Consider the following 25,767-nt stretch of genomic DNA (forward strand, 5'->3'; position numbering starts at 1 on the left):
GTTGGGACTTGTTTCAGTGGTAATAATAAATGATCGTTTATTTGACTTGATAATTTGCTTTGAATGGATACGCGTCTGCTTGTTTGGTCGGCAACATTGATTTGGAAGGACAATTGTTCACTTGTCTTTTCATCTCTTGGTGAAAAACTTGTCTTTCCATCTCTTGGTGAAATATGAAAAACAAGGTAGAGGAAAAAATAAAAACGCAAAATACCTTTTCCGCGATCTCTGTATCTTAGAATCCGTGACAGAAAACGTGAGCTTATCTTCCCTGCCTTTACATTGTTGCGTGGTATTGAGTGGTTTGCAATTTGTTTGTCAAACTTTAAATTCTCATCTACTTGCGTAGTTTTGCTACACTTGCGTATGAAGGGGCGTCTTTTTTATAGCGCGGGAAGTTGAGATGGAAATCCGTGGTTGATTTAGTGTAACCATCTCATTTCGAAAATAATGTTTTTTTAAAGGGTTGGTTTTCCCTTCAACCATCGCCCTGTTTGGCGGGCGGCACCTAAAGCCCCCCCCCCCCCCCCCCCTCCCCCTCATCCCTGTGTAGCCCTCTTTATTTTGCGTCAGCGTCAAACAGCCACTATTGCTATGCGCATCACTGCACTGCGCAGATGTCCAAGATGGCGGACACTATGAGCTGATCACTAAAAAGCTACACTTTTAGGCATAAAATTTTTTTTGGCAAGTTCTAAATGCTCTAGGTTTTGGAATCCACAATGAATGTACTTGGTCGAATTTTGCGGTCGGGGCGATCGCTGAGCGCCTCATCAAATGCCGTTTTGAGTGGTGGTACACTCGGTCCATACCGAGTAAGTTAACTTACGATTTGTACTAGTTTAAGCCCATATAATGCCTTTGTATTGCCATTTAAAAGATGTAAGATATTTTACATGCAAACGCTTATTTTATGCCTGGTGTTTGTAATTATAGTAAAATTGTATTAATTTATTCAAATAGTGCAAAACTAAAATGATTCCGATTCTATTTCCATTGAATAGAGCTCGCTAACAAGATGGGTTCATCGACCTGTTGCATTAGTTCCCGCACCAAGACCTGCGGCTCCCTCTGTAGAGGAACTGCCTTGTTATGGTACTTCGATACTTCGATACTTCGATTTATTACTCCTATAAGTAGCTTTCGCTAATACTAAAGCATAAAACACCTCCAAAGGTATCGATTGCTGGATTGGTGTAAGTTAGTGTGAATTGAGATTGAGGGAGAGAAAATTAACAGGGATGGTAGTTGTAATATGGGCCCTTTTTAGACAAGCCTCACTTTAATGCCATATAACCCTTATCTGTTAAACAGTTCATTGCTGTTCATGTCTTTTTTGCTGTAACATGTTGTGTATATATACTTTCAATCAGTCTAGAATACACCAAAAACTGGAATTCGACTCTGCCAAATTTTCGTCTTTAATAAGACTTCTTCAGGGCAGACCATAGAGTATTCATTGTTCTGGTACGAGATCACGACAGTTTGGGCTTTTTTATTCTATTCAATCAGTCTAGTTAATACTTTATCTCCATTATGCTATGCTTTATTAGTGTATAGTATAGATATTTAGAGGTCTACAAAAATGGAATGGGAATGGCAACTGCCATACAAGAGATGACTCAGGCTAGCCAGTAAGACAACATTTTCTATCTACGCCTTCCTATTTAAAGAAAAAATGTGCAAATGGAAAATGGCTGTTTAAAGACCATGCTTATAGGTACTTATTACTTAGTAGCATTAAGGTTTTAAATGAAGCAACGCAAAATGCAGACATCAATGGCCTTAAATGGTAATTGTATGATTGATCTATTCTCTTCCTGCATTCGGTTATAAAGAGACTCGTGATATATAAAAACTGTAGTTTAACGACAAATGTTTTTTAAATAGGTGGTAAAAAACTCTTTAAATACCCAAAAGATTTAAGAGTTAATAGTCAAAGGATGGTCACCCAGCAGTGGCGGATCTATGGGGAGGGTTTAGGGGGTTGAAACCCCCTCTTTGGGCCGCCAGAAAGCCATATGTAACAAAAAAATTACCCCCTCCCCCGTCCTTTTTTATTGGAAGTACTCCTTCAAGGCCCCCTTCCTGACCCCAGGGTGGTAGTGCCCATCTGGCAAAATGGCATGGAATGGTCCAGAACAAGGAATAACATGAATTGGTTTCATGTCTTTTTCAAGGTGTTTTCAGCCCATCGGTGTGTAACTTCATAGCTGAGAGGAGCTTTGAGAATAAGGGCTCCTCAATTCATGCATGGGTCACATCCTTCAAAGACGATAAATCTCTTGGCATGATAGAACTGAATGATTTTGTGTTTGGTGAAAATCCAAGGTATTTATTTAACATTAGCTTCCTTGCTAACTTGGGTTTCCTGTTGACTTAAAAAGAGCTCAATTTGGATTCGGCCTCTAATTTTTATTCAGATTCTGAGCTGATACTCACAACTGTGACAACTCAAACTTCCTGCTAACTGGAACGTTTTCTCATTTTCCTTAGCCATATTTGACATCACTTACTCATTTTCTTTTTCTTTTCATTAAGAAATATTTTTATTTTTATTTTGGTTGTGTTTTATTCTTGATTGTTCAATCCTGCATATATGGTGAATATACAATGTAGTTACATTATTAAAATAAGCATTTAACTGATTTCTGTCCTCCCTCAGCATTTGAGCAGGGTTTTATAATATAATGTTTAAATATTCGCCTTCCTGGCGATTTCGCTCAACATAAACCAATGATCATGCTATGCATTTTGTGATGCCTCGGGATAGAAAAAAATAAAAGTCATTACAAAATATTTTATGTTTCAGGATTGATATATTACACAGAGTGGTCGTTTGGCAAAGGGCAAAGAGAAGAGCTGTAAGCTAATTACATTTTGTTTATTGTTCAATTATTAGAATGTATAATGGCTAAGGCATAGAAATTGTATAGAAGAAGTACTGCATAGAAGAAGTTTTGGTTTAGCTAGAACAAAACCAATGAATCATGCAAGGGGCATCCCTAAAATTGAATATACATTCTTGCATCACTTTTGCCCTGTCCCATTGGTTGTATACCCCTAAGGTTGACATGTTTGATACAGGGCACTGCATGCGTCAAAGACAGGTCTGAAGTACGAGGAGGAGGACGGAAACCGTGGCCGCAGAAAGGCTTGAACAAAGCTAGGCAGGGGAGCATTCGAGCACCGCACTTCAGAGGAGGTACGCTTTTAGGACTAGCAATCCTAATAACTATGATAACTGTCATATAGCTGTCTTTTTTAACGATGTTGCATGTGTATCATTATCCAGCATTCTCTTTGTAACTTTTAGTAGGTCTTAGACAGTCATGTTCTATCCCTTTAGGTGGTGTTGTACATGGTCCTAAGCCCAGGTCTTATGAATATACATTACCCAAAAAAGTCAGAAGAATGGGGCTACGGGTGGCTCTTTCTGTTCGCCTTGCCCAGGTAATACCTTATTACACTGAATTTAATTGTCACTTTAATTTCGCGATTTTAAAAGATTCGCAAAAATAAAGTCATGCGAAAATAAGTGTCGCGAAAATTAGGATGTGCGAAAATGAGTACACAATTGCGAAAGTGAGTACACAAGAAGCCTTTGAGGGAATATTGGCCGTTTTATGGAAGTCTATTTAGTCATCGAATTTACATATACTACGGTAAAGGGTTGAGTTGGACATGTATTTATAGATTTTTTTAAATCTAAATTTAGCCCACGCATCATTTTGTCATCATATTGTTTCAGTTTTAATGATTACAGCACATTTTAATTCCACTTGCTTGCTTGATTTTATTTTCCCAAAATCGTGAAATCAAGAAAATAAAGTGATCTGAATTTTACGAAAACAGGAAAATTGCAAAAATAAAGTGTCGGGAAATATCGCCATCTCAAAATCGCGAAATTTTGACGTCGCAAAAATTGATACTGACAGGCAGTAGCGGATCTAGGGGTAGGGTTTAATTAACCCCCCCCCCCTTTGGGCTGCCAGAAAGCCATATATAACAAAAATTACCCCCTTCCCTCTTTGTCACTGAGCCAAACCCCACCTTTAGTAAAAAGCTAGATCCGCCCCTGACAGATGGTATATTTACAGCAAATGGGATAAAAAATGAATGTGGTTACCTGTGGTCTTATTTCAGGGTGACCTTCATATTGTGGAATCTTTTGATGACATTGAGGATGACCAGGTATAAATTGACAGTAACAACAATTAACTTGATCCCATCTCACTCTTCACACGTAGTCACTCCTCTGACGTCATCCTTATTCTCGCTTACTTTTGTTAAAGCCGCATTGTCACCAGTTAACTTCCTGAGGTCCGTCGGAAACCTCAACCGTCACAAGAATATATTAGAATTTCAAAATTTTGAAATATTTTAAAAATCATCAGAGATTGTTACGTAATCGACCGGTAGTAAACTGGTGACAATGCGGCTTTAAGCTTAAGTAAATTTTTTTTTTAGGATTTGATGCCCATTTTAGACCAAAGAGGATGGCAATCTGCAGTGCTCGTGGATGGGTAAAACTTGTTTTGAAATAGTTTTCAGGCCTGCATTTGTTATTTTGCTATTTGTTATTTCTGATAAACTTGTTCAGTGACATTGATTCTTTCATTTAGATCGCCGAATGAGAGACTCTTTGAGGCAGCTGCTGATCTTGATAAAGTTGATGTCTTCTACAGTGAAAGTGAGTTGTAATTCAGGAGCACTTGGCAGCCACAAAATATTGGGCTGGGTAATTCTATTTGTTAAGCTTCTTTATTATCATGTTGTGTGTATTCATCTAAGGTCTCTATCACCCCCCACCCCTATCAATAATATATATCTACGTTTCCCCACTGGCAAGATACTTATCTTAAGAGGCTGTCAATTGAGGGCTAAAAGACTTAGTAGTTTGTTATATACTCTTACAATGTCTGTATCAGGTAACAGTATTTCCAAACCTTATCAAACTTAATACAGGATCTATTGATGGTATAGTTACAGTATGTAAGCATCTCATACAATACAACAAAATGCCTACATAAGTACCAACCACAGACTCTTTAATTTAAGAATGTCAAATTTATATAGGATTTTACATGGTCGTGCACAGATTTTCCTTTTTTTGTTGATGTTATCTTGAACAAGTGATAATATCAGCACAAATAAACTTGTATCCGCAAGTGGCCATGTAATGTCCTATTTATTATATTGAATCTTTCATATGCCTTGAACTTGTTATCACCATGTGTTGATAAATATGATATCAACACCAGTTGCAGTGAGATATCAGTTTTATCATCTTGGTATCGCATAGTATCACACTATATATCACATAATAAAATGTTTTATCTTGATATCACATAGTATCACACTATATATCACATAATAAAATGTATTGTTGGGATGTTTTGATGATACAATTTTTTCTTCTCAGATGTAAATGTTTACAGTATTTTGCTGCGGCATAATCTTATTCTCAGCCTTGATGCTGTTAAACAACTAGAGGAGAGACTTGGAGAAGACAACCGCATCCTTCTCAACCAGTTTGGCTAGAAACAACTATAGGTTCAATGTAAATACGAAAATATTAAAATAAAAAACACACCACACTGTCAGTTCTGTTTGCCTTATAGATTAATCTGCAAGACAAAGTGGTACATATACACAAAAAGACAATTTAAATCGTGCCTATTATGACCCAAACTCATATATAAATAAGAAGTTTTAATTGAGCTGAGCATTAGCAAGGAGATTTCTTTGTATTAGGTGCACTTCACCCACTTGTTTACCTGAGAGGGCAATAAAGGTAACCGTAGGCAATTGCTACAGTAGAATCAAATCCTTGGGAAGATCAAAATGCTTCCCAAGGATATGATAGTCAGTTGGTCTTTGAATTCTTCTACACTGCAGAATATGCAAGACAAGTCAACTTCTTAATGACTAACTTTATTACAACAGTTACAAAGATATTACAATGATTGTATGCCCATATTGAGATCCAAAGGGTCTTTTTGCTACCATTTTGCAAAAAAGCAAGCTTCAGATATGACGGCAAGATAAAGTATGACTTGGGGCAGTTTGCTATACAAAACAGTCTGCACAGTCAATATATAACCTATTTCTTTACAAACGTATTATAAGTTTTAGACTGATTTGTGAACTTCCCCCAGAGTTTTGTTTGACTGTTACGTACAAGTAATAAGGTGCTGGGCATTTTAAAATTTAGAAGTACATACTGTACATTGTGATTTCTAATTGCTTTTCATGCTCGGGCGAGACTAGTTCTTACTTGCCACCGTAAAGACTGTCTTTTTTTCTCTGTCGGCACTACATAGTTGTTTGGAGCATATCTTCTTTGTGGCCGCTAAGAACAAAAAATAGCTGAAAGTTAAAATGTGTCAATAACCTATGAAAAAAGTGTAATTAGGGTGAAAGCTTAAAGGTCTTTTTACTGTTGTGAGAAGCTGTTGTAGGAAGGGCAGCGATCTGGCTTTTTTTGGCAGTAGTATAACAACAAGAAAAAGCAACTTATTCAGCCAGAATTCTTTTGGATACTTGTCAGGCATTTTTTTGTATTTTCATTCTCATTTGGGATTGTATTTCTGTCAGTAATAACAAGGTGTAAGTGATAGAGAGGTGTTCATAAGGCAACAGGTGACAGCAACTTCAACAGGTGTGAATGTACAGATAATACAGGTAACATTTGGAGATCTTTGCACAAGCCTTATATGACATACAGACCTCATACACTTCTTGTTGTAACATCTGCCCCTAGAAAAGAGATTTAGCACAAAACTTAGTGCAGACAGTCAACAAGTCTTGTTTTCTAGATGGTAAAACAAACTAACAAAACTCCAGGATTCTCATTAAATTCAAATAACGGGATACCGTATTCTTGAAGCAAAAAATAATATTCAGTCTTATATAAAAGACTTGCTGATGTTTTACAATAACTAAAAGGAACGAAAAACACCACAGAAGTGTGTGGAAATGTGATGAGGTGTGATATGTGTGTCTTATTTTATACAATACACAGAGTGGTAGCAGAACAGAAACATTAAGAAAAATATCTGGGGTAGAGGGGGGGGGGGGGCTAAGCCAAGCCCCTTCTGGTCATTTCCTTATAATTTTCGGCCCTAATACATATGTCAAAGGGAAAGGGGTGGGAAGATATCAATGCCAAATATTTATTTTGAAGATTTGTTTACCCTGACATTCCATCTGAGTAAATTACGATTCTTCTCTCCTGGTGCTTTCTGGTGTTCCCACTCATATTTAAACTGATGGTATCTACCATACAACAAATGTTAGTTTATACATACTATATGCATCAGATATTAGAAGTTTTTGTCCATACCTATTCACTGGGTCAATTTTTTTAATTCCTCGTGTATGGGGGTGACTGGTGCTTGGTCTGATGTCTGGGAAGAGAAAGAGTGAATATGTTACTTGATTATGATAGTTCTATTCAGCAGTTGTCCCTTGAAAAAACCCAATAGCCATAAGAAGACTAAGCTCTCTCGACTTTTGAGATACAAGTACTAGCAGATAATTGTATTAATAAAAAATGCAAGGGATTTTTCTAGGCTTATTCTGGGCCACTCTCTGAAGTTTCCATATGTGCAAGCTACTTCCTCTTATCACATTATATTTCTGATGCAAAGCAAGCAAAATGGCTCAAAAAGAGGATGCCTTCAATATGCATGCACTTTGAATTCCCTCATTAGTAATATGCAAAAGGAGGTATAATTGAGTAAACAAAAAACAGGAAATGTGAAAATTAAGTATCGCTGAAGTGGTCTTGGGTTTTGTTAAAGTGCAAATCTTTTTTTAAAGTAACCTGGCCTTCAGTTTGTTTCACAGGCAAAAGTTGAAGAGTCACCGGACTTTACTGCTGAGATTTTTGCAGGGAAACCATGACTTCGTGATCTTACATGATGGAAGTGCCTTTGAAGCTTGCCGTCCCTCCCATGGCCTGTAATCTTGAGGTTCTTGAAGAATGTCATCATATTTGTGATCACCACGTAGGGGAAGATCTCGCAATTGTTGCTCTAACTCGGAAATATCTGTGACTGTGGATGCTGTAAATGGAATACTAAACTTAATTAGAAAAAAAAAATACAAAACTACATATAATAAATAGAAGAATGTTACTCTTAAATGAAGCAAATAACTTCTGGTCTACTGTATACAGTACTGTACAATGGAAGTAAACAACAAAAATCAAACTTCTACCTGAGTCAGTAGATGTAAAAGACTCGTCAAAAACTCTTGCTTCTCCATTTTTTCTCCTCATCACTTTTCTTTTTTTAGCCATTTTGCTTTTGGGTCTCTCAAACTGGTCAACTGATGAGGTTTCTGAAGCAGATGGGCTTGTAACCTCTTCGATGGCATACAGCTTGTTTTCTTTCCCAATTTCTACATAATGGCCCTAGAATATAAAAGAAAATAACCTATTATGTAAAATAAATTGCCGATTGACTTGGAGAATGTTAGAGGTTAATCAGGACAATGTTATAATAAAGAAAAAAAAGCAGTAGAAAAACTGGCATTGCTTAACTGTTACATACTTTTTTGTATCTGTTGCATATTGCAGCCTGATTATCTTTTGCTCTGATGAAGGGCTAATGTTTTAAACATCAGTGAAACTGCCCTTTTTTTTAGAGAGGGGTAAAGCATACATCTTCAAGTCAATGTTGATTCATTTTTGCTTATATAACAACTGCCAAATCTGATGGATAGGCCATGTATGTCCAGAAAAAAAATTGAGCAAGCCAAAATTTTGAACTAAGTAACCTTTGATAAAGGCAAAAAGAAAGTCAAGAGGGAGAAAAACAGTCAATCTATCTGGTTATTAAAAAAATATTGGGCAGGGTTACATCTCTGCCAGATACAGTTGTCTTAAATCTTTTCTTTTTTAACAGAAAATGCATGGAGCATATTTTGTTCATCAGGGCTTAAAACTGTCTAGTGTGCTGATACTTCACCTTATACAATGGTGCAGTCTTGGGTCTCATTGGTGCCGGGATGGGACGATGGCCCCTTTCTTCCAGGCCCCTGTACCCAGCGTCTTCCCCAGACAATGGACTGCTTTGATCATCAGAGGTAGTGATGTAGCTATCTATGTAGTCTGTAGTACTAGCTGGTGAAGAGAAGCTTTCTGGGCCTCTTTGCTCTAAAGATGCTTTCTTTTCATAACGCATGAGCTGTCGAAGATCTATGCAGACAAAACGAAGCCAGGGAATTTGATTTGGTGGTTACAGAGGTCGAACAAAACATGCTGTAACATTCCAAGACACCAATCTATGTTATAAACGATGTGACATAAATTTGGGAGGCTTCCCTTGAAGCTTAAACTACAGCGTTTGAATGCTGCTGTTTCAATTTGCTATGAAACTGACACGAGCAACCACGACAAACTTACCATCAGCGAATTCTCTGAGCTTTTCCCGCGGTACATTCGTGTAGCCGAGCTCAGCAAGCTTATCTCTGATCTCCTCTTCGGTAAACTCGAAATCGGACATACTAAAGCGGAGTAAACACAACAAATAGAATAATCTCGCGGACAAAAAACTTGAAAGTTGAACCGAAACGGTTATGTGGAATGCTGTGACCCAGTACTCCTCGGTCACCACAGGGTCACCATATAATGGGTTTTCGGCGCTCAAAATGATCTATGCTATGTGAATTGTTGTTGTTTGTGTTTTACACAAAAATTAAATTACGGAAAAATAACGCTTTTTAATGAGTTTATTATGAATTGTGTTACATGTTTTGGCTTGCTTACTCACAGGGAGCCCAAGCTCACAGTAAGTGGTTTGATGGTTTTGTGAAAAATTCTTAATTTCTTAAACACACGAAACTCACTGAGCGGTTAAAAATGATCATTTTGATTACCTTTGTTAAGTTTCGTAAAATTCGGTCATCCCTACCTCACTCAACATAATAAAAAACCAACTGTGAGCTTGGGCTCCCTGTGGCTCATTTTTCTCAGCCTTGAGTTAGGAACGCCTAGTAGAAACCTGTATTTTCTTGGCACCGTTTTCCGGTGCGGACTTGTGGCTGTTTCGTTTTCTATATTTCCTTGGACAGGAGACAAAAACATCACGAACTTTCGTTCCCGTAGAATATTGCGATCACAATGAGAACAGGTTAGTCTCTCTCAATTCAAACACAGTGAATATGACTGTTGGTTTAGGGCGCAAATTTTATTTCCTTTGTCATGTGATGATCACGCGCCGCGGTCCTATTACTTATATATGTTTTTTATACTTTTCAGCATCCCTTCACTTTTTTTATCGCTAAAGCCCATAGGATTATTTAATGCAACCATAGCAATTATTTTTTGCCTCTTTATCTCGCTCCTATAGTTTATGTTTTGAGTGTGTTTCACTATAATTCGGGTAAATCCGGCTGTTCGTCAAGATGCTGGAGGATGCTAATTTGTGCTTCTTTCTCCATTTGGAGCAAGTATCACAAGTCTATTCGATGAATAAGACCATTTAGTGTTCATCATTTAAGCATCATATTTCAGTTCTTGAGACTTTTCGATACTTTTAGAACTTTGATGTTAGACTTTCCAGAATTACCCACATGGGACCTGTACAGTACCCGAAATGATCCCAGGACCCGAAACGATCTCAGGACACGAAACAATCCCCAAAAGTACCCCAACTGATCCAGGGACCCGAAACGATCCCCAAGAGTCTCTGAAATGAACCCCAAGGAATTACAGTAATGGACAACTAAAGGAATGTGTAAGGATTGGCTTTCAGTTTTAAGAACATATGAAACATTTAGCTTTGTTTGTGTTATTAAAAGGAAATTTACATTAACTAAAACTATAGTATTAAGATTTTAATATACGGCTGCGGGGGAAATACAGTGGTTGAGTCAGAAATTGGGGTCAACTAACAATTCCTGTGATAGTAATTTGAATAACCTGTTGTAGATAAATCATTTTTACATTCCATAAAAGAAAGTCTTTACAGATAGGACATGCTGCTTTTCATAGGAAGTGAAATGTTTTAAAGTTATTTTTTGGCATGTTTGTTTTTGGTGAATGAAAGACCTATCATATCATGAAATCATGCCGGGGTGTACGCACAACTACATGAGGAAATTCAAAACTCACATAATATTGCTTTCAACAAAAGCCACATCCTCTTAATATTTTGCATCGGTAGTAGAAGGGTTGTTCGAGTGTATTACTCAGTGTGCTTTTGTCATTCCATAAAAATATTCGCTCGTGTGAACAAGGATTTCGTGGTGAAATTCATGTTTGGTTGTCAAACAAATATTAATTTTTAGGAGTGATGTTTACTGGAAGTGAGATTTATAGTGTCAGAGTCATGTGTTGGAACCGCAAAATGTTAAGAGTGTGATGGAAGGTCAAAAGTTTGGTTGATCTGAGCAAAGCTGTGCTATGTTTATGCTGTATTCCTTTCAGTAGCAATTTAAAGTTGTGTATTTGTTTTGGACTCTTTTTATGGGTTTAATGCCGGGCAATGTAATAAATAGAAGTATTGTGTTGGAATTTATTTTTAAGTCATGTTGTTTAGAAATCGAGTCACTGTTAACCCTTTATTAAGCTTCAAGAATTGCAAGTATTTCTTCTGCTTTCCATTTGTCCATTACCACAATTCCTTGGGGTTGATTTCAGGGACTCCTCGGTATCGTTTCGGGTCAGAGGATCAGTTGAGGTACTTTTGGGGATCATTTCCGGTCCTGTACAGACCCTTAAATGCCAAATTTCTGAATGATATTATTCATCGTTTTTGTTTCTTAGGTTGCGTTATCGCTACACTTGTCATCATTCTGACAGCCTCACAGGCATTTAGGTATTGGTAATGACATTAAATCAAAATCACATTTCTTTGCAAACTTTAAGACCAGACTCCCATTAATGCCCATTGCCCATTCATCAAAATGATGTCAAGATATCTGCCTTAAAATTTCTTCTGCATCACATGACCACAGCAGGGGGTGGAGTATGGGTTGCACATACCGACCACCCCAAATAATTATATATATTATATCTCTGTTTGCTAAACTGTGTCACTAAACTGTTAATTTTCATTACATTAAGACAACATCTGAAGTATTTCATTGCAGGCCTGTAGCCAGGATTTTGAGCGGGGTGGTTTGTTTTTTCCATTTCAGCCTACCAAATTTCCGGTATACCCCTCTCCTCGCCTTATTACATTAATAGGGTACTTTTTAATATATAGCGATAATGATAAAGATAATTATTATAATAAGATTTTTATAGTCATTTTAAAGACATATTGATGTGCAGGGTATATCTCCAGCCAAACGTTATATATTTTTGTTTGCTCTGAGCGGACCTTCAAGCCGGGTGGGGGGTTCATCCAAACCCCCCCTGGCTGTTAACCCCCCTGGGTTTGATTACTGTTTTGGTTAAAACTAGAAGTTTGATCCCTTGGACCCTATCATGTTTAAACTGAGTCCTCACCTTGGTTTCCTGTCTTTGTTCTATTCAGCCTTGAAAGCCACAAGTGGGATTACTTTGTGTTCAGCCAATGGTGGCCTCAATCCCAGTGCTACTACCGCAATGGACAAACAATGGTATTGAGCAGCCACATCTGTACATTGTTGAAAATGAGCAGAATATTATGGGTTATATTTCTAGTGATTTGTGTGCAAAACTATAAAAAGGCTGAAAGAAAAATAAAAAATCTTGGTTTCACTTTGGTCAGTTATCTTTACAGGGGCGGAACAAGAGGTGGGGCAAGTGGGCCCCACCCCCCGTATTTTCAGATATTTGACTTAAAAATACCAACAAATATAACCAAACCCAGGGAAGAACATTGTTTAATCTGAACCCCCCTTTCCTGAAACCCTTGTTTTACCCCTCCCTTTTTGAAATTCCTTGATCCGCCCCTGTCTTTATACCTGTTTTTAAGTACAGGAGTGGATGTTATTTTTTATTTTTTTTTTTTTAATTGGAAAGGATGATAAATGGAGGTTCACCAGTGGCAATGCAAGGAATGACTGTGTTCCTGCTGATGTTACCACATGGACTCTTCATGGCCTTTGGTATGTCGCAGATTGTACTTAGATTATTCTGGAACAGGTGGTACCAGTGGTGTGAGCAGAATGCGCATGCACATTTCCCCCATAAGCCACCAAAAAGTGGGTAAATTTTTATAAAAGAATCATCAAATACTATCTTTTTTCCCACATGATACATATGACTGCACACCCCCTCTCAGCCAGCCCGGGTTGATGGCTGTGGAATGAACTGTTAAAGCCGCATTGTCACCAGTTTACTTCCGGAGGTCCGACGGAAACCTCAACCGTTAAAAGACAAAAGAATCTATTAGAATCTGAGAAAGGCCATCCGCTCTAAATTATCAATCACATCCTCAAAGAAACTTCCAATAGACACACTGCTTTAAATATTTTGAAATATTTTTTGCGTTTTCCACTAAAAATTATCGGATATTGTTAGGTAATCGACCGGAAGTAAACTGGTGACAATGCGGCTTTAACATATCAAACTGTCAAGCTGTTGACATCCTAATAAAAAGGAGGGAGGACAGACTAGAAAGTAAACATGTAAATAGTATATTTAGAATACATACCAATTATAGGTGGAAATGGCAGTGGACCATAGAAATAGCCCAAAATCAGAAAAGACTTCAGAAATCCAGACTATAACACATTACCTGCTCTGAATTGGTATCATGTTTTTTTTCTTTTTAGAATGTCCTTGTTACAAAGAGTTGTGTCTTTTGTAAATCATTCACATGGGTTTTATAGAGTATCTTTGTTTTTTATAGATAGTATATAAATACAATTTTTTTTTTGCTGTTGTAGGCCTACCGTAGGAGGTAAAGCTGAGCCAGTGAATTGTAACAGCTCATGGCCATTTGTAGAGTCTGAGATCCAGGTAGGAACTGAGCTCACACAGGAAACGTCACACATTTTGCTGCTCTCTTATGCCCCAATGAGAAGAGGCGTAGTCTTAGGTTGTCTAGGGTGCATGCCACACCTGTAATGATGAAAAATACGGAAATTAAAATAACGTTAATCCAAGTTAGCTACAAACTCTTGTCCCTTAATCCAAGGTTTGGACATGCATGCTTTCAGAATAAATATAAATAATTCTTGAATCCTCCGTTAAGATATTAATTTCTTTGCATCATCTTTAATGTCCGGTGATAAAAAAATCAACTTGAGTGTCCATGTCTCATGTCTGAATTTTTTACAATGCAAAAAGTAACTGAAGTGCTTTTGCTTTCAAAAATAGGTCAGTGTTTGCCATTGTTTATTAGACTATTTGCTTATCTGACCATTTGCACCACTAAAAAATATTGTTATTCTCTGATTCTAGGACCTGGAAGATAGGATGATGCAACGTTGGCTTGCTTTCCCTGATTCCTCTAAATCGAGTGCCAGGGATCTTTGGTGAGTACTGTATGACTTAGCTTAGGGAAATGTGCCCTGAGTTGCGCCCTGAGTGTTCAAATAATGTTTCTCCCTCATATAGTTACACAGGCCCGTATCCAAGGGAGGTGCAGGGGGTGCGAACGCACCCCCCTTCTCCTTCCACAACGGCTTTTTATGATTCTCAATAGACATGTTATTTGTAGACAAAACTGGGGGGGGGGGGACTAAGGGGCACCTTGCAATTAGAGGTTGTGCACCAATATATTATAAGGTGGGGTACCCCCCTGGGTCAATCACTGATAACACGTGCTTACCTTTAACGTTCCAGGTCTCATGAATGGAAAAAGCACGGAACCTGTGCTACAGATCTTGCAGAAACCAGTAATGAGCACAGTTATTTCTCTATGGCGCTGGCACTGAACAGTAATTGTGGTCTTCTACGGTAAATATATTTTCACCTACTTTTCTTATTGTGGAAACGGAATTCAGTTTCTTTTATATGTTTTTATCTCCAGAGCCTTAGCCAGTGAGAATATTATTCCAAGTGATGATCAAATGTACACGGTATGTTTTGCCTGCGTTATTAAAATTTCACGTCAATGATAATTGTTTTTAAGCACGATTTAGGACTTCAATGATGTTGAATTTTTATTCATTCCAATGTTTGTAAAGGTGAAACAAGTGGAGCGTGCTATCAGTAATAAATACGGTGCTAAAGGTCGGGTAATCTGTCTGCGAGGGCCGGTAAGGACATGAACATATATGACTGAAAAACGCAAAACGCTGCACAAGTCCAAGCACATGTGATACACAATATACCCACGCTATAAGGTTGAAGGTTTTACCAGGCATTTATTTTTATTTTGCAGTCTCGTTTGCTGAAAAGTTAAAACTTTAAAAAAAAAGCCGTTCATATTTGCCCTTCCCAGACAAGCATCATCAATGATTTTTTTTCTTTTTGAAGTTGTGAAAGAACTCATCTAGCGCCCTTTTTGTTTTGTGGGGGAAAGTGTTGTTTATGGAGAGAGCTGTAGAAATAGACTAACTTACATATATGGACTGGCAACATGGTTACTGTCAAGGTGGACTCAACAGAGATTTTGCTTTCCACTCTTAAAGCCGCATTGTCACCAGTTTACTTCCGGTCGATTACGTAAGAATCTCCGATGATTTTTAACGGAAAGCACGAAAAATATTCCAAAATATAGAAAGCAGTGTGTCTATTGGAAGTTTCTTTGAGGATGTGACTGCTAATTTAGAGCGGATGGCCTGTTAAATATTTCGGATTCGAATCGAGTCTTTAGTCGGTTGAGGTTTCCGTCTGACCTCCGGAAGTAAACTGATGACAATGCGGCTTTAAATCAAGGCGTCAACTATATAACTATGCTATTAAAAGGGTCTCTGGCATCCAGCATTTTGTCATCCTAGCAAAATACCAAGTTCAAAAAAGCATCTCCATCTGCTGGTTTCGGAAAGCTATTACGATATTTGCGATCAAAATCGGTACATGGCGTATAGTTTTGAGATCGTTCAAAATTTCTTAGAAACATTTCCAACAATATCCAAAGGTGTGGCTGACAAGGGTGATGTGACTTGTCGTTGTTTTTGTGTTGCAGGATGACCAACAGCTGTTAGCTGGAATTCGCATTTGTCTGGACAAGTCTTTCCGTCCGCGCAACTGTATCCAAACGTACCCGGAACATTGCAGCGATGACGACGACTTAGGATATCCAACCATCATACGTCACTAACCCTTTTTCCCTTCAAGAATACACAGAATGCTGATTAATCATAAATTCGTCGATGCTCTGTATAACTATGTCGTTGATATGCCAAACTAGCCTTTTTTATAGTTATTACGTAAACAATAGTGTGCTTCTCTTCCAAAGAAAAGACTGAGAGCTACTAAGTAGGCAACCCCTAAAGTGGTTTTTAAAAACCCGTGAAATAGTATTTAGTTTATTTAGTACTAATACACTGTAATGTCTTTGTTCTCTTTTGTTCTGGTTTGACTATTACACTTAAACAATTACATTTTGATGCACGGGATTTTGAAAACCCCTATATTGCTACTTAATTTATAAATAGATGCTAGTTGTACTTAAAATTAATTGCTATGTTATTTGATAAATGAACGCTGTAGGGAACGTGTGCTCTCTTCTAAATCCTAGTTTTTCCCCCCAAAATGACAACAAAACTACAGACACTTCTAGGTGTGGTCTGCTCGACTGGCAGCGCGACTGTTTTATTTCTGAATAGACTGAATTGAGCACTATAGGTGAAACGTATCTAATCAGCCAACTGGCTGGAAGGGAGCACTGAGAACAGCTGGGTGAAAAACCCCCGACTAAAGCCCTCACAACTAACGGAGGAAAACCCCGGGCCAGCTGTACCCCCTTCAACGACCCCCGGGCTAGTCATCAGTCATGTTTAAATTCCCAATGATTGAGAAACTGAAAGTTTAGCAATATTAGAATCCTTAATATAACCATCTTTTGCACTTTTTCATCGGCCATGTCTTTGAAATTATCTGCGACGCCTGCTGCAGCTGCTGCTATTGCACCGCCACTTCTAAGGCTATGGGTACCGATGTCTGTTATATTAGGAATAATGCCTAAAAACACTTCAAGTACTAGCTCTCTGACCCTAGTATAACTTAATTTCTATTTTTCCTGCTCTAGGCTTATAGCCCGTCAAACATTTAGCAATTTGACAAAATATGAAATCCTCAGAATTCAGCTTTGCTACTTTTAAATATCTAGAAATCATAGACAAGTAGACTTCTGTGAAGCTGCTAAAAGCACGCAATTTCCCTCTCTAAGCTGATCGTTTTTGGCAGATTTTATAGAAATCTCCAAATAATCTTCTCGAAAAGTTAAATCTGACAAAGTGAGATTTGCTAATTCATCAAATCTCATAAAAAGCGGCAAAAGCTAACAAACATAATGAAACTGATCTTAAATCGTACAATGAAGCAAAAAGACCGACCTTATCTTTAACAAACTTAGCTACAGTAATTGGCTCCTTTTTCATCTTTGGACGCGCCAGGATACGTTTAGCACCTGCCATAACTTGTTTTTACAAGGGGATGTTCTGTAGGCGAGGGATAAGCAGCTATCTGATGAGCCCAAGCTATGCCATGTAATGCTGCTTCTAAAGAGGCGGGTGAATTTGCGTCTAGCATCAGCCACTGAAGATGAAGCACCACGTGATAGTGCAAAGCAGGCATGGGCTGAAGCTGATGAGAGGAACACCATGTTTTCCATCTACTAAAAGCAGCAGAGTATGTAGCACTTGTAGAGGTTGCTTTTCCTGCCAATACCACTTCAGGTAACAGCTTAGCCAATGACTGCAGTGAAGAATCAGCTGATCCAACAGAATCGTTCAAACCGGACCACATAGGGGAAGAGAACACATCTAAAAGAAATTAACACAAAAAGAAAGCATAACCCATACTAAATAACCTTAAAAATATATATTTAAAACTGAGTCGCGCCGAGCACAAGCGAAACCGAGGTGACTATCTAATAAGCGTCCTTCAGTTTATATACCCTTTAACTGACGCGCTACATTCCAACGTGCTTCCTAAAACAATACCTGCTTATGCCATGGCAACCGCAGGAAAATTCATTTTCTTTGCAGAAGCATTAGCTTTTTTTTCATGTAACGTTCAAAATGCAAAAAACTTGCAAATGGAGGAAGTCAATCGTTTAATCTTCGTTTTCAGCCTTTATAATTGGAGCAGTACATGAAGAGAACCCCACAGCCTCTACACCAGGCCAAGCGATCTACACAACGGATAGAATCCTTTGTCTCATTAGGAATATTTCCATTTGAAGTAGACTCGGTACCAAAGACTCAAAGCTTCACTCGTTTACATCTAGGTTAAAGTCAAATGAAAAGTTAACGAGAGAACAATGGTTTGTGGGATTATGGGGGACAAAGTGCTATCACGAAGATTCAGTGGCTCAGAGGGTCTCAATTACGTATAGGAAGCCCAAAAGGGCCACTCGCCGTTTTTATTTCATCCGACTTGGATTTTATTTTTTACTGATTTGGTTTTTATTTCAACCTATTTGGTTTTTATTTTAACTGATTCGGTGTTTATATAATTTGTTGTTTTCGGATCGTCGTGTAATCCCCTGGGTTTCCAAGTTTGTTGCCGGGTCTCCTGTGGAGACAAGTTTTACAGTATGTGACATGCGCACTTGCACAAGGTCGAATATTCCCTGCCACGGTCTGGCTTATTTTGCAAAGAAATGGCTGCATTATGTCGCCTCCGTTTGGCTACTCGCTCGAGTAATTCCTGCAATATTGCACAAAAAGGGTCACTATTAAGATTATCGAATATTTTCCGAAAGCCGCTCCAAACACTTCTAGTCTCACGTCACCTCTCCTCGCCTGCCGCAAATCTTGCTTTGACGGACGAGCAGAAACAACAGGTAATCAACGCGTTAGCAGTTTGATAGACTACCAGAACCCCCCTCTGTAACCCTAAAAAGCTGTTGACTTGTTAGGGTTTTCGCGTGGTATGCTAATGAATTGGTTGTACATTGTAATGTTTACGGGTTGTTAACGCTTCGTGGTGTATCATATCATTAAATATCAGAATGCACGGAGATAATCATACGATAAAGTTCCGTCATTGGACTGATCTCGTCACAGCCCTTGCCGTCTTATGTTAAAGTCCTTATAACCTTTCAGAATTTATAGATTTGGTCGGTTCTTTATATTTTCATCTTCCAAATGGTCGGGGTTCATCAGTTGCGCTGTTGGGGGTGTAGGGCTCGCATTACGAAGTGGATTTTGTTTGTCAACAAAATTTGCAATTTTGCTCAGGATTTCGCAATTACGTTCCTAGTCTATTCGCAAAGCATGCTGGTCTATGTAGAAAAAAACTCATTTTTTGCAAACGGGCTTTGTGCTTCACGAGATTGCACTTTTTACGTTACGACATTGGACTTTTTGCACAACGACATGTGAGTATTTGTCACACACGATTGGATGTTTGGGCTTGCGTCATGGCACATTATGCAAATAGCCAACAACATCTGACTCTTGGCGTCACGACATCGTCGCACATTATATCTCATAATATGGCACTTTTTCGCTTATAACATCGCACTTTTTGCGTGTAATGCATAGACAAATGATTAGCGCATTCGGAAAATCGCGAGATTTTTAAGACACTAAGTTGAATATTTTATGCAATAGACAAAACCTAAAATAATTTGCGCATTCGGCAAATCGCGAGATTTTTTAAGACACAAAGTCCCATGTTATTAAGCACAAAGTCAAATATTTTATGCAATAGACAAATAGTGCTATGTTGTGTAAGCACAAAGTTGAATGTCGTGAACGATATACTAAAATGTTTTAAGCAAAGGCAAAATGATGAGTTTTTTTAAGACACAAAGTGCGATGTTTTGAGACACAAAGTGCGATATTGTGAACTAAACCTGCAATGTTTTAAGCGATAATCAAATAGTGCTTTGTCGTGACACTCAAAGTGAGTTGTCGTGACGCAAATAGTTCAAAGTCGTGACCGAAAGGTGAGATGTTGTTAACGAAAACCTTAAGTAGCCCTCATGGGCTTCCGTAGAGATACGCGTAGTCAGCAAGAGTGCATCGCAAGCCTCGAAAAGGTACGGAGCCCGAAAGGGACATTTGAAAAACCTACTGCAATTTTATTTCGTGCGGTATACTTTTCGCGTCGCGAGGCAGTTTTCAATTTCGCGTGTCTTTTTTTTCGTGAGTTTTATGTTTTTTTTTCGTGAGTTTTAGAATTTTTTCGTGAGTTTTACCTAATTTTTTCGTGAGTTAATTTTTTTGCGTGAGTTTCATTTTTTTTTCGTGACACGCAAAATTGAAAACTATCCTCACGACGCGAAAAGTATACCTCACGAAATAAAATTGCTGTAGGTTTTTAAAATGTCCCTTCCCGGGCTCCGTAAAAAGGCGAGAAAAATACTACTGTAACTCTCTATCCTCAGAAAGGATTCGGGCATTATACGAACAAAGACCCTGTTGACAAACATAATCCACTTCATAATCCGAGCCCTACACCCCCAACAGCTCAACTGCTATCTCCCCTTACAAAACAAACACACATGACCAAGGGTGCTGGGAACAGAGGTTGTTCGGCATTACTAAAAAGCGGTCCGGCGGAACCAGCGGAACCGGCGGAACCAGTATATTTCGCTTAGTTATAGGGGTAGGGATGTCATACTAGGATCACCATTTTTTTCCTTTTTAATCTGATTGTATTCATTCAGCCCATGTACATATAAAGAAGTGGGTAATTTATTAGTAACAAATTCCAGCTACAATTGTGCCCTTTGCACGCTTTCAGAAAGTACCGGGCGCCGAAAAAGTAGACAAGAGATTCAAACGCACACACGCACTAAAAATAATCAACAACGCAAATCTAAAAAACAACTCTAACTTTATTCAAACCGTAGAGGTGAGCTCCCTGTGCCCGACGCGATATACGAAACGTGCCCGACCTAAGGCACGTTTCGTATATCTCGTCGGGGACTGTTCGCGTGCCACGGGGCATTAACTTGGATTACGTTAGTTACGTAGTTATTGCTGAAAATCGTTGTACTGCGTGTGTTACGTTGTCCTTTCATCTTTATATCTCGACCTGGTAGTCAACTGATTATTCAACCTCCCAAAACAAACCTGCATATTTTAACAAACATTTTGTACTCTGTGAATTGTTTTTGCATTGTGCGCATGCGCCATAAAGAATGGCGACATTCCAACGAGCGCGCGCTGTTTTTGAAACATACAACACACAAAACGTTTTTTTTTTTCGCATAAAATTTCCTGGTTTCTGTTACATATATATATACCAGAACAAAGAATACAATACACCAAAAACTGGAAATCGACTCTGCCAAATTATGCCGCCAAAACTTGAAATTATACACTTGATTCAATCTCCTTTCGCGCGGCCAAGAAAATTTTCAAAGCTCTATAGAAAATTCAAATTTTAATCATATTCAATTCCCTTTTCAGAAAGCTTTTCTATGCTTTTTTGAAAGCTTTTCTATGCTTTATTTTGGCTAGATTGCTATAAGTGAAAGCTTTTAAGAACTTTAAACATTCTACAGAGGCGTAGCCAGGATTTTAAACAGGAGGGGCCCAAAAGGCCCTTTCAAGGCGTTTTCTCCTGTATTTTAGACAATATCTCATACATTTACTGTATTTTTGGCTGCTATGCTAGAAGCCAACCCCGTGGTTACGCCCCTTGCCTATTCGTCACTTGCAGAATGTCCCATTTCATCAAGTATCAACTACTCACCTCCTCTTACCCTCCCCCCACAAAAAAGCTGATCATGTCCCCCCCCCTGTATTTTAGACAATATCTCATACATTTACTGTATTTTTGGCTGCTATGCTAGAAGCCACCCCCGTGGTAACGCCCCTTGTCTATTCGTCACTTGCAGAATGTCCCATTTCATCAAGTATCAACTACTCACCTCCCCTTACCCTCCCCCCACAAAAAAGCCGATCATGCCCCCCCCCCCCAAAAAAAAAAATCCTTCTCTTCTCTTAGTTTCTTTGCTTCTGTTTGGCAATATGTTTATCATTGTTCATGCTTTTCCAGGACCGTGATTGCGCCTCAAAATACTGGGAGGATGAGGGGGGGGGGGGGAGATTGTTTGATAAAAAGACCTTAAGAAAAATGGGGGACAAAGCCAGCCCTATAAAATGACCAGCATTTTATATTAGAAAAAAAAACATTAACAAAAAACAAAAACAGGTAGCATGCCCCCAGCCCAATTTGCCTTCACCCCAATCAGCAACAGGATGTCAATAACGGGCGGGGAGACCCTTTACAAATAATCTCTTTTTTTCATGAAGTGAATCACCAGATTGGATACCTCCAATTTTTTGTCATTTTTTTTATATCATTGCAACAGTTTGAAGAAGAGGGATACTTAATCATCAATGACGTCTTGGATAAGGAACATATCCAACGCATGAAAGACGCTCTGGATGAGTGCGAAGAAAGGTTCGTCAAATACAAACTAATGATTTATATGTTACAAGGGGGTGCTGTTACAATTATCTGCCCCCCATTTTGACAAATTCACTCCTACCATGTTTATTTTCTTGTTTGTTCAACCCCCATTTTATAGAGTCTGTATTTGCTGCCTGTACATTGAAGATGTTGAAGAAGAAACATCATGAAGGAGGGAGGCCTTGTTCTTCGTAAACGAACAGGGGCAGGATTATGGCCCTTATGAACCTTTCCCCCCCATATTAGGATATTGTTCAAAATACAATAAGATGGAATTTTTTATAAACAGCCCTTTTTGAAAAACAACAATTTGCAATCAAACTCTGGAAATTAATAATGGGATATGTAAATACAGCGTGCTGTGCTTATTTAATATGTAAATATTACAACTATGTCTTAGAGCGAAACATCTAGAGAAGTCAACCAACCACCTAACGCTGGATCCTATGTCAATCCCCGGGAATTCACTACTGCAGAGAGTACATATACCATCCCTTCTCTTCCCTGTATTCGAAGAGACTATAAAGAATGAAAAGATTCTTGACATTGTTTCAGACTTGGTAAGGTGCTATAAGAAAATCGAAAAATCCGAAAAAAAATTTGGAAGTGGGCAGGTTGGTCAAGGGCCAACTTGAAAAAAAAAGAAAATTTGAAATAAAAGATAAAAGAATTATGGTCTACATTTTCGGGCCAAATTGTCAATGATTGCAGCACCATCTGGCGAATTGCAAAAGCGCAAGTAACTGTCCCCACAGAGGAAAGAACAATGGAAGGTCCCATATGTTATTATGGTCGCCATCATATCATAAAAAATTGGGTTGCCACCCTCGTGCCCCCCCCCCCCCCCTCCTCAGATAACTCACTCCAAATTTACGGTACACAGATTGGGCCGAATATTAGGTACATTCGGCAGGACAAGGTTAATGTGAAGCACCCAAAAGGCACAGGCTTCCCAATCAAGTGGCACCAGGATTGGGCATTCAACCCCCACACAAACCAAGATCTGGTCATGATCTGCATTTCAATTGATGACACCAATATTGAGAATGGTAAGAAAGATGTGTCCATAATATATCCAACTCCGCAGTTCAAAACTGTTAGTTGTGTGATGGCTTATTTGCCGTTTGTTTCATCACATGGGTGCGGGGCTAACACTTTGGTCTTTCGGTTTCAACGATTTCTTTGCATATACAAAATAACAACTTAATATGCTTTTAGGCTATGTGGCTATGAATATGTGGTAACAACACAAAAACATGAAAAATTAGTGCAGAGGTGTTTTTATGCTTGACGATTGAGGATTGATTTTATCAGCTCATAGTTCAGGAGTAAACGCATTCAAGTCTGAAAGTCGTAATGCAAACAGGGTTCACGGAAGTTGGGGCCAGATTCATTGTTCTCCCATTGATTTCCTTATATTTGTTGTTATTTTTTAGCCAAATATCTGAAAAATAGGGGGGCCGGGCCCGCTTAACCCACCCTAGATCTACCCCTACCAAATACCGATATGGAATTCTCCTCTCATTAGGAATATCCACCATTTTATTTTTCAGGGTGTCTACAAGTCGTACCCAAATCCCATAAGGGGCCTCTCCTATCACACTATCGAGACGGAGAGTTCGCTTCCGCAATCAACGACCACCGGTTTGACCCGTCCAAGGCAAAACATCTAGAAGTTCCTTCAGGGGGGATAAGTCTGCACCACGTCTCCTCTATACATGGTTCTGCCATCAACAGATCTAAAAACAAACGACGTTTGTACGTCTATCAATACTGCTCCACAGATGCATGGCCGCTGCTGGGCGTTAGCTCAAATGAATTCACTAATATAGGTGAGGCGGGACTGGTAAATATAAGGGGGGCCGTGGTCTTAAGTTTTGATGGTAAATTAATATCTGATTTAATACTGCTTGGACGTACAGCTGGCAGCGTATGCAGTGATTGACAGTGCTGTAATAACACCCTAGTTCCTGGTTATCCTACTAGATAAACCGTTACGAAGGGTGAGTTTTGGGAAAATCTCTTCCTTTTAAGCGAATCTTCACCCAGGGTATGATGCCAGGTTGAGGGAATTGAAATCATCGCGAGGAAGAAAATTTTACTCTGTGAAAGTTCACAGCCCTAAAAAGTCAATTTACCCACCAAAGAAAACCCAGTCAAAATGGACTGTTTCCACGCTTTTCACATGAATAAGATAAAGAAAATTGATGTTTGCCCAAAGCGTCCCCGCAATGACAGGTGTTACAGGGCGTAGCCAAGGACTTTAAGATGGGCTTTGTTAGTAGGGCCTGTCCCCACACCTTGTTATGGGGGTTTGGTCTGAGTCAGAAGAGGTGCATATCCAGGGCCGTAGCTGGGCTCGAAATATTGGGGGGGGGGATCACAATACAGAAACATTAAGAAAATATGGGGGGCTCAGCCACGCCCCTACTGGTCATTTCCTTATTATTTTTCAAAACATTGGGGGGGGGGGGGGGGGCACGTGCCCCCAGTGCCCCACCGCCTGCTACGGCCCTGATATCTCACCAAAGGTTTTCAGACTTCTGAGAAAAGCTGGTTGATCTAGATTCCTATGTTCTTTTGGCATGGAAAGCAAGGCCCTTGTCTAATATGCTTCTGTATCGTTGTAGGTCCAGTTGACTGGGACAGATTCACGTCCACCTTGGTTCGAGGGAAGTGCACATTGTATCCCCGGATGGAGAAAATCGACATCGCACTTCCGGTCCCGTTTGACAAGGGCTACGTCTTTGAACATCAAGACTCTATCGTATCCACGCATGACAACCCCCAGTGATGACGAGATGATGACGATTACAAGATGATTATGTTTACATAATGCTGATTACATAATGATAACGATAATATAATGATGGTAATGATGTCTACACTCAGTGACGGTTACAGGGATCATGCTGATTATGATAACATGATAAAGGACAAGTCTCATTCTAGAATTAAATTTGCACCGTTCTCACGTGATACCCGAATAAGTTTAATTTATGGTTGCTAATACAAGTACTAGGAGAATTTTCGAATTTGTTTCAGACCGAAAACGCTCAGTGATGATGATGCTTATCACATAACGATAACAAAAATGCGATGGTAATGATGACATAAATGATTAGACTTTCGTATCAACATATATCAATACTAGTGAAGATAACATTGTTATAGTGACGAGATGAAGACTAGATGCTCAGTCGCAGCATTATTACTGTCACCAAGAAACAACTCGTGTTTTTTAGATAAATGAGTTTATTACTATATACAAGTTTACCTAATGCAATTACAAATGTCGATATATTGCTGTGAAAACCATTTAGAATGAC

General features: G+C 38.8%; 4 protein-coding genes across 4 annotated transcripts; 3 read left to right on the top strand and 1 right to left on the bottom strand.

Moving 5' to 3' along the window:
- The first annotated feature begins 596 nt into the window (after window positions 1-596).
- LOC5520884 (50S ribosomal protein L4) lies at window positions 597-5,606 on the top strand. The gene is made up of 10 exons (XM_001640555.3): window positions 597-815; window positions 1,005-1,095; window positions 2,181-2,331; window positions 2,813-2,864; window positions 3,088-3,205; window positions 3,350-3,453; window positions 4,147-4,194; window positions 4,471-4,526; window positions 4,626-4,693; window positions 5,426-5,606. The coding sequence occupies exons 1-10, from the start codon at window positions 723-725 to the stop codon at window positions 5,542-5,544; spliced, it is 900 nt and encodes a 299-aa protein (XP_001640605.1). The 5' UTR covers window positions 597-722; the 3' UTR covers window positions 5,545-5,606.
- A 315-nt stretch (window positions 5,607-5,921) lies between these two features.
- On the bottom strand, window positions 5,922-9,616 carry LOC5520790 (hydrolethalus syndrome protein 1 homolog). Its single transcript, XM_001640653.3, has 8 exons — window positions 9,416-9,616; window positions 8,979-9,208; window positions 8,227-8,422; window positions 7,926-8,072; window positions 7,349-7,412; window positions 7,200-7,281; window positions 6,733-6,762; window positions 5,922-6,355 (listed from the first exon to the last, which is right to left on the bottom strand). Exons 1-8 carry the CDS (start codon window positions 9,513-9,515, stop codon window positions 6,254-6,256), a joined length of 951 nt encoding a protein of 316 aa, XP_001640703.2. The 5' UTR covers window positions 9,516-9,616; the 3' UTR covers window positions 5,922-6,253.
- A 385-nt stretch (window positions 9,617-10,001) lies between these two features.
- LOC5520885 (ribonuclease Oy) lies at window positions 10,002-16,553 on the top strand. The gene is made up of 10 exons (XM_001640556.3): window positions 10,002-10,142; window positions 11,780-11,831; window positions 12,495-12,579; window positions 12,965-13,050; window positions 13,834-13,906; window positions 14,351-14,424; window positions 14,735-14,848; window positions 14,922-14,970; window positions 15,079-15,150; window positions 16,023-16,553. Exons 1-10 carry the CDS (start codon window positions 10,133-10,135, stop codon window positions 16,155-16,157), a joined length of 750 nt encoding a protein of 249 aa, XP_001640606.2. The 5' UTR covers window positions 10,002-10,132; the 3' UTR covers window positions 16,158-16,553.
- A 2,047-nt stretch (window positions 16,554-18,600) lies between these two features.
- LOC5520886 (probable alpha-ketoglutarate-dependent hypophosphite dioxygenase) lies at window positions 18,601-25,417 on the top strand. The gene is made up of 6 exons (XM_048730781.1): window positions 18,601-18,848; window positions 22,338-22,429; window positions 22,839-22,998; window positions 23,322-23,487; window positions 23,992-24,270; window positions 25,069-25,417. Exons 1-6 carry the CDS (start codon window positions 18,666-18,668, stop codon window positions 25,230-25,232), a joined length of 1,044 nt encoding a protein of 347 aa, XP_048586738.1. The 5' UTR covers window positions 18,601-18,665; the 3' UTR covers window positions 25,233-25,417.
- Window positions 25,418-25,767: the final 350 nt, after the last annotated feature.

Source organism: Nematostella vectensis, chromosome 7 (assembly GCF_932526225.1).
Source record: "Nematostella vectensis chromosome 7, jaNemVect1.1, whole genome shotgun sequence".
In the NCBI taxonomy this organism is placed as follows: Eukaryota; Metazoa; Cnidaria; class Anthozoa; order Actiniaria; family Edwardsiidae; genus Nematostella; species Nematostella vectensis.